This window comes from Electrona antarctica, assembly GCF_951216825.1.
Source record: "Electrona antarctica genome assembly, chromosome: 2".
Lineage (NCBI taxonomy): Eukaryota > Metazoa > Chordata > Actinopteri > Myctophiformes > Myctophidae > Electrona > Electrona antarctica.
In genome coordinates this window covers 2,847,322-2,861,632 of record NC_136807.1, presented here as the reverse complement: position 1 = coordinate 2,861,632, position 14,311 = coordinate 2,847,322, and the positions used below count along the sequence as shown (strand labels likewise).

At 43.6% G+C, this 14,311-nt stretch overlaps 1 protein-coding gene across 2 annotated transcripts in view; it reads right to left on the bottom strand.

Annotated features, from left to right (window-relative positions):
• The window catches only part of LOC306939469 (carbohydrate sulfotransferase 11-like), a 52,307-nt gene extending 42,837 nt beyond the window's left edge, over nucleotides 1-9,470 (bottom strand). For both annotated transcript variants that reach the window (XM_079524056.1, XM_079524057.1), the window contains exon 1: nucleotides 8,742-9,470. In XM_079524056.1, the coding sequence (XP_079380182.1) occupies nucleotides 8,742-8,835 (94 nt within the window). In that variant the 5' untranslated portion in view covers nucleotides 8,836-9,470. The remainder of the gene's footprint in view (nucleotides 1-8,741) is intronic.
• Nucleotides 9,471-14,311: the final 4,841 nt, after the last annotated feature.

Below are 14,311 nucleotides of genomic sequence, written 5' to 3'. Positions count from 1 at the left end.
ACATTGCTTGATTGGTGTTTGGTACGTGTGAATGAGGCCTCACAGAACAGACGGAGGAAATGGACCACAATTACCGGTAGAGATATTTTCCTTTAGTCTCTTAATGTACTGTTGTTGAGTTTCCTGGTACCTCAGATAAAAACACAGTTGATAAGGCTGTTGGCTTTATGCTGATTTCCCTAAAGACTACAATACTGGGAGGGACTCGCATTTTCCGAAGTGCCAAGTCTACTCGTGCACACTTCAAAATGCTGCCCTTATGGGATTTTGAGTTAAATTAACACTCTGGATTCTTCAGTGCAGGAACTCAAGACAATGATTCCCCAAAACAATAACACACACTTGGCTTTTAGTGCTCTGCAAAACACCCATCGTAGTTGGAAGAATGTGATTGTGCAACGAACGACCACTGATGTGTGGGTGATGTGAGCCTGAACACACGTGCACAGTTGCACACAAAACTAGATTTATTTTTACTTTAATTTAAATGTAGTTCAAATTGAGGATTTAACCCATTTTGACCTGAGATCAGATTCTAAAAATGTCTTCTACATCCTGACAGTAGAAGCTATGTTTCTATGTCAGTCACATAGCCACACACATAGTCACATACAGTAGGTTAACACGGACATTGCTGTTCCTTGGAGTGGTTGCACGGCACCACTCAAAACAACCTAAAACACAGCACTACTACAACTAATAAATAAACTAAACTAAACTAGCAAACCCGCTTCAGAAACAAATCAAAACAAAACTGAAAATGAAAACAAAAAAAAGTCAAAACTAAATAAAAGAACAAATGTAAACTCTAATAAAAACCTTGGTTACCGTATTTACACAACGTGAAGACTAGGCTCAGGCCAGTGATGGCTTGAAGCAACACAGCTTGTCAAAGTGTGAGGAGAAGAACACAGAGTGACAGAGGTATGTCTGTGTATGTACAGAGGAGGTATCCTGCAGTGAACATCCATAAGGATTCCGTGTTCTGCCTGACACTCGCCTCGAGACACGATTTATATCTGTGGCGCTAAAGAGAGGTTGAAACGGTCGGTGCTGAAAGTAGAGCACTTTTGTTTTGTGATGTTAAATCTGTATGGGAAATGGTAGTTCTCCCCCACGACTGTATGACCGCACGGTGCACATCTTCTGATGAAGGAAAACTGCTATCTACTGGGCTACTGAAATAATACATAGGGGGACAGCTGGAGAAACTGGCCCAGGACTGGGATGTCTGGAGAGCCCTTGGCCTAGTATGCACAGAGTTGGCTATACTGCAGGCGTAAATAAGTAAGTAAGTAAGTAAGTAGTGGATGAAAACGTTAGATTTATTGGGTTCCCTTTCATTCATTTGCAAAGGGAAGAGAGGTCTTTGCAACTTGCCTTGAGAATAGTAAAGCTTAGATGGAGATAGTGGTGAACTCTAGAAGCCAGCTGTTGGGAGTGGGATTCAATCCAGTGAGGGGGTGTGTGCGGTTTCCACAAGACGGGGGAACATCAACCTATACTGTTCCTGGCAGCGTTCCCTGGCCTGGCTGTTTCCAACCTATAGCCTACTGTCCTGGCAGCGTTCCCTGGCCTGGCTGTTTCCAACCTATAGCCCGATCTGTTTCTAACTTACAGAATACAGAACTGCACTCGTGTCTCTCTCAGCAGTAGAGCTCCTCCTCAAAGCACAGTTTTCCCTTTGGATGTCAGTCTTTGATGTAAAAAGAAACTGAGGGTGTTTTGAGAAATGAACAGGGAATGCAGACTATGTTTCAATGTAGGCATTTAGCAGACACTCTTATCCAAAGCAACTTACAAGTGTGAGGTCGGAGTAAGCAGAGAAAGCATGAGCCCTTGTCAACAAACACACGGGTAAATCGAACATAAAGGGCCGTATAAAAACTTCGGCGAAAACAGAAGCGCAACACGAGGATAAAGGAATTAAGGAAACATTCAGTACAAATGCTAATTCACAACAAGCGAACAACATATCTGCATGTTAGCTGTGTTTACATGGAGTATTTTATTCCAACTCCATCAGAACAAACTGGCCCATTTCCAAAGGTAGTTTCAGCCCATTTTAAATGGCTTCCATAAACCGTTTATCACCCATTCAACAGGTGACAGTATTGTGTAAACTCCCCTTCCGTTTATAACCCATTCAACAGGTGACAGTATTGTGTAAACTCCCCTTCCGTTTATAACCCATTCAACAGGTGACAGTATTGTGTAAACTCCCCTTCCGTTTATAACCCATTCAACAGGTGACAGTATTGTGTAAACTCCCCTTCCGTTTATAACCCATTCAACAGGTGACAGTATTGTGTAAACTCCCCTTCCGTTTATAACCCATTCAACAGGTGACAGTATTGTGTAAACTCCCCTTCCAATTACGGCTTCTAGATACTCTTTTTGCACATCCTGGGCTTCCGTTCTTCCGTTCAATAATTGCAGGGGTAGCAGAGTATAATAAAAAAATCACACCCATGTGAAGTAAGTGGTGCAACTCCGTGTGGGGGTCCCCGGGGGGTGGGGGGGTCCGAAACGGTTGAGAAATGACAGAGTTACCGTGTGGGGGTCCCTCTACTGTACCCTCTACTGTACTGTACTGTACTGTCACTGTACTGTACTGGCACACCTGAAATCACCATATATACAGTTAATGTTTGTGTGTGTGTGTTAGGTTGCGCACAGGTGGTGAAAAACAACCATGCTGTTTTCGTGCTCATACCCAGGCAGCCAGCCAGCCTGCTACCCACACACATAGTCACTTATGGAAGTGGTTTGCACCACTTAAAAAGTTGTTTCAGCAGAAACATCTTCATGAGTATTGACCCGCCAGTCTGTTCAATTGCACCATACAATTGCTAAGGAATTCAATGTTGTATGTATACAGTATGAATACATACCACCACCTGTGTTTACTCTGAGTGTACAGATGTTGACCAAATGATCCCTTTTGGCATCCGCCTCATTTTGCCGTCTTTCCATTTGTGTATATTATAATCAATTGCACGTATAAGTATAGCGTTGTGCTATAGGGGGCCCAGTAGGGGGCCCAGTTCAGTCAGAGTACAGTGGAAACAGATGACAACTGGGCAGAGAGGAGCCGGGTAAACATGAGGCGAGCTGATACTACATAAGGAAAAGTGGCTTAAGATGGGCGTACGTAGCCTACCGTACGTAGCCTACTGGTCCTTTCTAGTGTCTTTTAACCCATTTTGACCTGAGATCAGATTCTACAAATGTCTTCTACATCCTGACAGTTTTCTGAAAAAGCTATGTTTCTATGTCAGTCGTTCTTCGATTTTTCAAAAATAGCAGACCTACAAGCTCGTAGCGCGCCACTCGGTGGCGCGCTATGAGCTTGTAGATCTGCTATTTTTAAACAGCTAAAGCATAACATAATGCTAACACCAAAAGGGGTTTCCGCCAAGAATGGGTTAAAGGAGAAGTCAGCCTTGTTACTCTGCGAATACTGACATTTACAGTATGTAACAGCATGTACACGTGCACGATTGCACGCACACATATATTATTTGTGTGCGTGCAATCGTGCTTGCTTTCGTTATTTCTTTATTTTATGATTATACATTCCAGTACTATTCTTATTATGATCGTGTTGTATATTGCATTCATTGCTGGTGTGTCACGGTCTTACAGGACTTGCCACACTTGTATGACAGTGACAAACATTTGAATTTCTTGAAGCCGCTCTGACCTACTTATTTAATTAACTTCGGGGGAACAGACCTTTTCCACCTTGACATCTCATTTCACAATGCCAGACACAGCGAGATTGAGGAATGCCTTTACCCAAAGTAACCGGAAGCCAGTTATTTACGTGGAAATGATGCCACCGCCTCCCCAGCTGCAGTTTATAGAAGCACAGAACTTGAGATGGGTTTGCTGAAGGTGTTGTCAAACCCAATTCAAGCCACACACATTGACTGTGTGGAAGTGGGTGTTCCCTCCCAGGGGACAGCCGTGGCAATTGGAGGTTGCTGAGCTATGAGGACAGACTTTCCAAGCAGCGGCTGTGTGACTGTGAGCATGGTCAGAGTTTGGCAGCGAAACCGCTTCTCTGATAAAAGGCCTCCAGTGATTAGGCATGTTCACATAGCCACATGGGTTGACTGAGACTAGAATTAAGCAACATTACACAAGAGGGTGTGCACAGACCAAAACCCAACATCAAAAAGGAACCGAGGGAAATAGAAGAGAACCGAAACCAAACATGATTGAAAAAGCAAAAGGAACAAAGCGTTGGATTCGTGGTGTCTTCAGACCCGGTTTGTGATACACAGTTATTAGAGAACACACCCTGTGCTTATCTGATGGCCTGTGTACAGTATGTAATGTGTCCTGCACCATGCTTTTAGTTTCACGTGGACTATGCTGTATGGTTAACGGTGCGCCTGTGAAGCACACAAGACAAGCCTCGACAGGACAAGCAGGCATACACCTACACTGTAAAAACATGTTCATTTAAAGGAACCATGCCGCCATTTTTGACATTTCAAATATCTTCTTCCATTATTGACAGACATGTCGGCCTATCCATGATCGTTATTGAAGTCTGAAAAATGTTATAGTAATAATACTAATCACAACCACATGCCATTCTGTTCTCACTCTCATGACTGTAATAATCCAGTCATAATCAAAATGTGAGTGTGAATTATATGAATGGATATGCAATGCATGTGGGACTAGGAGGGGTTTTACCTTTGGCACACAATGGACCAGAATAGAGTAGAATAGAGTTTTGTGTGATTTCAAGGCGTTTACCCTATTTACTAGGGCACTATACTCACTGGGGATTTTACTGTGAAGCTGGTACAAGCTTAAGAATCAGGCACGGACTTGATTAAGTATGATGACTTACAGTAATTTAAAAGGGCATGACAAAAATGTGGGGCATTAACATGTAATATCGCTGCTATAATTGAAGTAATTTCATGGAATTACTCTGACGACATCTCTCTGTTGAGGCCTGTTGCATGATCATTATTATCTATGATGATGCTGAACTTATTATGACATCAATTTGAAAACGGCACAGCAAATTGGTTCTGTGCTGCTGTGGTTTCTGGGTGTGTCCAGGAGGAGCATTAAGTATAGACTACTAGAGTAGAAATCCCATTCATTTTCTGCATAGAGAATCTAAACAGCTATTATGTCATAACAATCCAATGTAGACTTACCAGGAGCGACGTGCTCGTAAAATGACACATACTCCTGTAGTAGCCACATATCTAGTTTTTCATCTTTCATTTGCAATGTCAAGGAGAAATACTACACTACCCACAATCCATAAGTGTAACAGCAACGTCTTTGATTGTATTGATTGATTCAATACTTTATCGACAGTTTGCAAAATGTACAGTAGTATGCAACAGTAGTATGTTTCCTTGAGGAACACCACAGCTCACCGGGAGGGAAGGGGACAGTGTTTTCCGCTCACATCCACCACCTGTTCTCTCCCCTCCAGATAGGATTTCATCCAGTTCATGGATGCACTATCAGTGATGCAAATAGCCTGCATCCTCAGACTCACTGAATTCAGAAAGGACACAATCGTGTCAACCTCACGGGGGTCCTGGGATGCAATACTATACTCAGTACTGTAGGCTACTCTAACGTTGTTGAAGTAAGACTCGTAAAATGTCCCTGGGCTGGGACCCATCTAAAAGACCACCCCTGGGTCTGGGAACCCATTACATTGAAAACCAATTTACCTGATAATTTAACTTATCAATCAGTATAGAGTGATTTAAGTCTCCAATGGCTTTTGGAGTTCCAGCATGAGTCATGACCATGCCATTAAAATGTTATTGGGCCTGTGAATGAATGTCACCCGAGTTTCTGGTACACTACATGCCACAGTCCATCACACATTGTTGTCGAAATGACTACAAGTCAACTAAATATAATAACACTATTAACAATATGAACACTAACATTTACACAAAAGAAGCACGCTAAACAACTGTTTGGTTGAAAGCATTGGAACTGTTCTGGCAGCTTGTGATATTACTATTAGTAAGTAAACAACATCAGGAAGAAGCAGGACTCAACCATCAGGATTCAAACTCCATTCCTTTATTGTATATGTCATCACACCGGAGAGAGACTAGTGTCTCCCTCCAGAGCTTCATCACACCGGAGAGAGACTAGTGTCTCCCTCCAGAGCTTCATCACACCGGAGAGAGACTAGTGTCTCCCTCCAGAGCTTCATCACACCGGAGAGAGACTAGTGTCTCCCTCCAGAGCTTCCCTCAGCACTCCCCACACACATGTCCCACACTGAAGAGAGACTAGTGTCGCCCTCCAGAGCTTCCCCCAGCACTCCCCACACACATGTCCCACACCGGAGAGAGACTAGTGTCTCCCTCCAGAGCTGTCATCACACCGGAGAGAGACTAGTGTCTCCCTCCAGAGCTGTCATCACACCGGAGAGAGACTAGTGTCTCCCTCCAGAGCTTCATCACACCGGAGAGAGACTAGTGTCTCCCTCCAGAGCTTCCCCCAGCACTCCCCACACACATGTCCCACACATATTGTATACTTTCAGCAGTGTAGAGTTTCAGGAGTAACTAGAGATGGTCATTCCTTAAATGGACTATTCTCACACAGTTTGGAATAGGTTTACATGAGTCGGCAGTCTCTAATGAGTTTGTCAGTGAAGAACAGGTGGTAATTAGAGTGTTAAGTATCATCTACTAGTAGGCTACACATTCAATTAATCAATACCATAGTGTTTATATGCATTATCGCCACCACAGAACGGTATGCGCAATGGTTTATGGTCTGACTGTGAGTAGTTCACTCTTGAATATATGTACACGCTACAATCTTGTACTTTCGCCTTTCTTTGTTTTACCGTATTCAAAAGTCACATCGCTGGCTGGTTTGATTCCAGGCTTTAAAAGTCCTCTTTATATGAGGATTTTCTGAAATGTATGGAGTAAATTAACAGGAAGTTCTCTGACAGAGCACTATTCTAAAAGGAACTGTTGAGCTCTATAATGTAAGGAATTACATGATTTAACAGTCGTTTCTCAGACCTTCAAACTGACAGAGAAGTAGTCGAGTCAAGTCATTGTGGATCAACTGTGTCCTTCTGCGAAACACGCACGCACGCATGCACGCGCGACACACACACACACACACACACACACACACACACACACACACACACACACACACACACACACACACACACACACACACACACACACACACACACACACACACACACACACACACACACACACCTCTAATTGTGCCCTTCTAAATTTTGGCCTGCATGATGCCTCTTGGGTGTGTCCAGACTATTTCATAATGCGTTTATGGTTCGATTTAATAGGCGGCCAACATTCAAACCATTCATTCAATGTCATGTAACTTCGGTGTTAAATACACTGATCACAAGTTCATTTTGGAAAACAACCATACCTGTCTGAATACCTGTAGGCCTATAAGTGATACTAACGTGTTTTGAATACCAGTCATTTAACTACACTTAAACCACTTGAAATTGTAATAACAATATTTATTTAACTTAATAAAGGATTCATTCAAAATGTTATTGTAACAACGATGCATAGACGTGCAGCAGCATGCAATACTATTTGTGTCCCTTAACTCAGAAATGACCACTAGAGCCCCCCCCCAACACACACACACACACACACACACACACACACACACACACACACACACACACACACACACACACACACACACACACACACACTCACACTTTCTAAATGTCCCTTCATAAATGAATCTCTCTCAGCCCTCCTCCAGTCCAGTGAAGTCTCCCTAAGGGAGGATTAAGCCAACCTGAGTCCACCACAGACTGACTCAAGAGAGAAGTATTAAACCCATTGGTCTGATATGCCCTGTGTTGTACTTTGTCGTACAGCGTGTTGTGTGAAATACAAACATTATTATTGATTTATTTTTAAATACTGATCTACAAGCTCAGAATGCAATGCATTGCGGTGCATTGTGTGGTGAGATTGTAGATCTGCTATACTTCAGTATCAGGCTACTTTGTATCTCAAAGTTAAGTTCTAAATGATGTGTCATTATTTTAAGATTAGTTACCAAGTCATAATTTTGAGATTGAAGGTTTATCGTTATTAAAACTTAAGACGCAGGCTGAGCGATATATACAAGATTAAATATTACAATATTTACTAAATATTTGAAGAACAGTTAGGACGTCAACTATAGGTCCTGAAATTACATCACTTAAAAATACAGCCTTTAAAACCAGGAAATGATCTTAGGCTACTTATGTCAATATTCAGCCCTATACATACAAGATGGACATCATGTACGTTTCTTACTTTTATTATTCTTTCAATCACATGTAACAGAAAGGGACTATAGTACAGTAACATCGTAAAATGTAACCAAATGGACGCTTATTACGGGTCCATTTGTCGCTCAGACTCAGAGTGAAAGTTGAACACTCGGGATTTGACAGAATGGAGAAGAGAAGAGGGGACAAAGTTTGGGCTGAAAGGCCAGGGAGAGGAATGCGATGGGGGGTTCCTGCTGAAAAAACGGAGGGGGGCTTTCAAAACATTCCACTGTTCACAGTGAGCTTATTCATACGGGGCCGCACTTCATTGTGTGTGTGTGTGTGTGTGTGTGTGTGTGTGTGTGTGTGTGTGTGTGTGTGTGTGTGTGTGTGTGTGTGTGTGTGTGTGTGTGTGATAAATAAAGTGTCTTCTTACCTGGCCTGGTGATGCTCTGGAAGTACAGGACGAGGATGAAGAGCGAGCCGAGGCACATCGCCAGGAACACGCGTCCTCCCCGGGGCATCCTCATCCTGACGGCCCGCCGCCGGACCGACCGATCTCCCCCCCCCGCCCGGCCGGCCTCCTCCTGCCTCCTCCTCCCGCCGCTACCACCCGGCGGGGCTCCTCCGCTCCGGCGCCGTCCGCTGCTGCAGGCTCCTCATGCAGCGGAGAGAGAGAGACAGACAGCCGGTCCTCCTAGTCACCTCCTCCCGGTGGTGGGCGCCGGATGCTCGGCGGCCACGTTCAGCGGTTCAGCTCCGCCGGGGAAACAACACTAGCGACGATACGGGCGGAGGATGATGAAGAGAATATTGATCGAACATGGGTCGATTTCTCAGATCTTTGGCCGTGTCGAAACGAGCAGTCGCTCCTCCGTTCTCCGCGGATCGAAGCGTGCCGTGAGTCTGAAGCAGAAGGACCCTCTCTCTCTCTCTCTCTCTCTCTCTCTCTCTCAAGAAAGACCCCAGCTGCAGTCTTTTGTTGGTTGCTTTGAGCCAGGACTTTTAAAACAGAACAGAAGACGACAGATCCTTCCCCCCCAGCCGGAATAAAGTTCAACGTGTCCCTTTCGTTCCTTCTCCAGGTCTCCAGTCACTAGAGAGCAGCTTGTGTTGTAGTTTTGTCAGAGCTGTTCTAAACTTCTGCTGCTTCCCCCTGACAACATGGACGGAACGGACGGGGCCATGACGTCACGCACAGGGGCGGATTCTATAGGGGGCTTCAGAGTCATTTTCATTTCATAAACTGCAGCGCTAAAACATTTACAGCAATCAAATAAATATACAAAATGTCAATTATGTGACGTGGATTTGAGGATTCTAATCTCACAGGTCTCTCAGAGTCTCAGGTTCCGCTGTGCCAGGTGACCTAAGATACCCGGTATGCACTTCTATGCACAAATGCACCCATAGCAAACAGACCCCCCCCCCCCCCTTAAAATTCTTATATCTCCGTCCAGATGGCAGTATTGTGAAGTGATGATTGACGGTTGATCACTGATCACCCGTCAATCATCACTTCACAATCAGTATCATTTGACATTTTGCTGTTAGTGCACTGCACTAATAGACATGTGATGATGGCTCTGTAGTAGTAGTAGGCTTAAAGGACCACTTCACCACTTTTCAACTTCTCTTCCTATAATTGGTCCTAACTATCGTTCATGATAAAATACCACAATTTTGTTCTACTCAGTCTGTGTCTCAAAGGAAGGCTGTGGGCAGTTCAGAAACCCGTCCACCAGTGACATCATCGATGGTGAATCCAAGCTAATAGAAACGACAGGCTTTCTTTTCCTGAAAAGTTGCAATGCAAAAGTTGAAGCCATCGTTCTCATGATAATAACAATCTAAATATATTTTAAAACAAATCTTGTTTAAAAATAAATCTGCCTAATGATGATGTCACTGGTGGACGGGTGTCCGAACTGCCCAAAGCCCTCCTATGAGACACAGACTGAGTAGGAAAAAATGGTGGTGTTTTATCATGAACATGACCAATTATATGAAGAGATGTTGAAAAGTGGTGAAGTGGTCCTTTAACACGGAGGTCTTTTGATTGAATTTTCCATATCATTTATATTTGATTGTGTAAAGTTGTTCCCACCAAATATGTATTCAATTGTAGGCAAAGGCTGAATGACCGGTCCCCACATTTTACTGAACCTGTTTTCTTTGAGCACTTTATAATAAAACATTAACATGCTAATTTAATTATAGGATTCCGTTGTTGATATTTCTATTATTCTAGACATTTTTTCTGAAAGTGTTTTATTTGAGCACTTAATAAAACAACATGCTAAATGTAATTGTAGGATTCTGCTGTAGACATTTAAAACAGAAAAAGATTCACCATGTTTTGGCTCTTGAACTACAGGTTGAACAATGAGAATGTGGATTCCTTGGATTATTCTAAACATTAAAAAGTGAAAATACTCTTATCTAATGTTTTGTGAGCTATAATGCCACAAATTATAGGAAGACTCCGTCCGTCACGTGGCTGGCGATTCAAGCAAAGTGAAAATGCAGTCATCCTATTCAGAAAGATTTACTGTTTTTGTGCAAGCCGGTGAGTTTGTTTCATTTGTTTATTTCTGTAACTATACAAACCAGATAATCTCATGTATTTAAACTCCTTGGTCACTGTCATCACACCATAACAACACTGTTATTAAGCCTGCATTCAGACTGGAAGATGCATGTACACAGGCGCGCAGATAGGGGGGGGGACGGGGGGGATCGACCCCCTCAGTTTCATGAGGAGGGGGGATTATCCCCTCCAAATAAAAAAGCCACTCCCTTATGGCTGAATGTGTTTTGCTGTGTTGGCAGTGTTTTGCTGTGAAATCCGCTAAAAAAACGCGGAAAATCTGCGTAATTATGCGCAAAAGTGTGTGGGGGGGGGGGGGGGGGGGGGGATATCCCCCCTCCTCATTTTTTGCGTGCGCAGATAGCCCCCAAATATGTCCTACTTAGCAAGCAACACAAGTGAATGTAAAGTAGATGGGTACAGTTCCTAGAGAAACAGTGTGGGCTCTATTACCTGTTGTCTGACACAGGATGTTCCGTGTGCTGTAAAACGGATGATGTCGTCCTCTTCTGAACTCTCCCAAGCTGCCTTGTTGTTGTGGCAGATGTAGCATCAAACAGGAAGGACTTCATAGCCTAAATTCAAACTGTATATAAAGAATTCCCAGCTATATTCCCAAAGAAGACAAACATGTTTGAACAAAGTTTCTAAGGTGAAAGTGTAGCGGAGCAAGAGTGTGCCAACATTTAAAGGGATATGTCTCTTTCAAACATGTTTGATGTATGAATAAATGTATGATGAATAATAATAATAATAATGATTTTTATAGCGCTTTTTCAAGTGCTCAAAGCGCTTTACAATGGTTCATTCATTCATACATTGGAGGCAATGTAGGGTTCAGTGTCTTGCCCAAGGACACTTCGACATGTGGACAGGAGGAGCCGGGAATATCAAATATCTAAAAAATACTGACTCAAGCAACAACAAAAAAACTGACTGGGATGCTCACAAAAGCCTGGGTAGTCGTTAAAAGGACAGCAAACATGTTTCAAAGTGAAATATCCCTTTAACCTTGTTGTATTTGACACTTGAGACTGAGAGCGGCTGCATTGTGTGATTTCAGTGCGTTCAGTGGATACACCCCACAGAACATAGTGAGCAGAGGAAATACTGCTTGTTTTTTCATGATTTCTGAGTGGTGCAACCACTCCCTTACGGAGCTATGTGTGTGGGTGGGTGGCTGGCTGGCTGGGTGAATGGGTATGAGCATGAAAACAGAATGGTTGTTTTTCACCACCTGTGCGCAACCTAACACACACGCACATATTAACTGTATGATGATCTTGGGTGTGCCAGTACAGTACAGTGACAGTACAGTACACTACAGTAGAGGGACCCCCACACGGTAACTCTGTCATTTCTCAACCGTTTCGGACGCGGGGCGGCTCGCCGGAACCGTCCCGGCCCCCTGGGCGCGTTCCTGGGGGGATCTGGATGTTCCGGGGACCCCCCCGGGTACTCCCACACAGTAAATCTTTCATTTCTTAACCGTTTTGGACGCGGAGCGGCTCACCGGAACCGGGCCGGCACCCTGGGTGCGTTCCTGGGGATCTGGAACTTCCGGGGACCCCCCCGGGGACCCCCACACGGAGTTGCACCACTCACTTCACATGGGTGTGATTTTTAATCCAATATTTGGCCTTTTTTAATACTTAAAAAAAAGAATTGGCTGGGTGGTTAACACATTATTCTTATTATTATAAGATATTATTATATTATTCTGGAGTAGAAAAACTCAATATATACTACTTCACCGGGACTTTGAGCATCACGCTTGAAATATTTGGTAAAGGGTCTGAGTATAAATCCACGATTACAAAGGCCATTGACCCTTGACCCTGCAGTGCTCAGGGGCACTGGAGTGGTGTTTTTCCACTATCTGTGCATCTTAAGAGAGTGATTAGTAATTTTAAAAGTGCAAACCACAGCTCCGTTATTGGACTGTGAAAGCACTTTTATTGAACAATTACCAGCACAGTGGAAAGCATGATTCATTGTGCGTGTGTGTGTGTGCGCGTACATGTGTACACATGTGTGCGTACATGCGTGTGGGTGCATGCGTGTGTGCGTGCGTGCGTGTGTGGGTGCGTGCGTGTGTGCGTGTGTGTTTACAGCTGTTTAGGGTTTAATGATACGTGTTAAATCAGGACACCTTTATTGGCTGTCGCTGTAATGTTCCACATTATTCCGTGTTCATAGTCAATGAAATGAAATACAAATAACTCTAATATAATTGTACCAACATGAACTGGCAAAACAAATCCTATAGCTACGTATGCAACAGGCAACACCGTGCTTTCATGAAAAATGACATCATTAATGTTTTGTTTAATGGTTGTGGAAAACACTGTCTCACACAGGATACCAAAATGTCCTATTATATAGAGTTCAATTAGGTTGAGATCTGAGAAGCCTTTATGGTTTTCTGTTGTCGCTGCTCATCAAACCATTTGGTGACCATATGTGCCCTGTGGCCTTGTATTCACTGGCATTACCCACCAGTGTGTGTGTGTGTGTGTGTGTGACTGTGTGTGTGTGTGTGTGTGTGTGTGTGTGTGTGTGCTGTGTGTGTGTGTGGGGGTGGGGGGGGGGGGCATGCAGGTTCCATTTTGTGATCAAACCTCCATGTATACAGTTGTGTACTTTGCTGCACTATACTATACTTTTGCTGCTGCATGTGTGTATATACATACACAGTTTAATCTGATATAGATCAAACTTCAGCCTTCAGCCGCTCTGCCCCTCACCTCTGGAACTCCCTCCCCCCTGATATTAGAAACATGGACTCTATTACCATTTTCCAAACTCACCTCAAAACCCACCTGTTCAGGCAGGCATATGGCTGACCTCTGCTGCAGGCTGTACCTTAGTTATGTTTTGCTTTTAAATATGTTTATATAAACTGTTTTAACCTGTTGTACGGCGACCTTGAGTGCCCTGAAAGGCGCCTTATAAATAAAATGTATTATTATTATTATTAAACTTTGCCACAACAATGCTTAAACGTGGGGGATCTACATTCTCAATGAATGTGTTGGTGGTAGTGCAGCTATAGGTTTGAAGTACATGCATGTCCTTTCCCATTCTCTTCTCCCAGACAAGTAGTCTAGTTTCCTCCATAGTTTCCTTAACGGAACAGGACCTGAAGGTCAAGATGGCCCCTTCCTGGAATGCCTAGCACAAGATGAGGAGTGTGGAAATCAGACCTCAAAAGGCGGCTGTTTGTAGCTACTGTACAAATGCAGTGGAGTCAGTGTTCCCTTATGGGGACAATACAGCAGGGAAGAAAGGGAACACAACCTTCTGGGCTAGAAACATTGTTGATAGGAGGAGATATGTCATGATAGGACATGGTATTTCTAGCTGACCAGTGACCGCTGTCTCCCTGGCATATCTGGAGACTGACTTACCTGTGA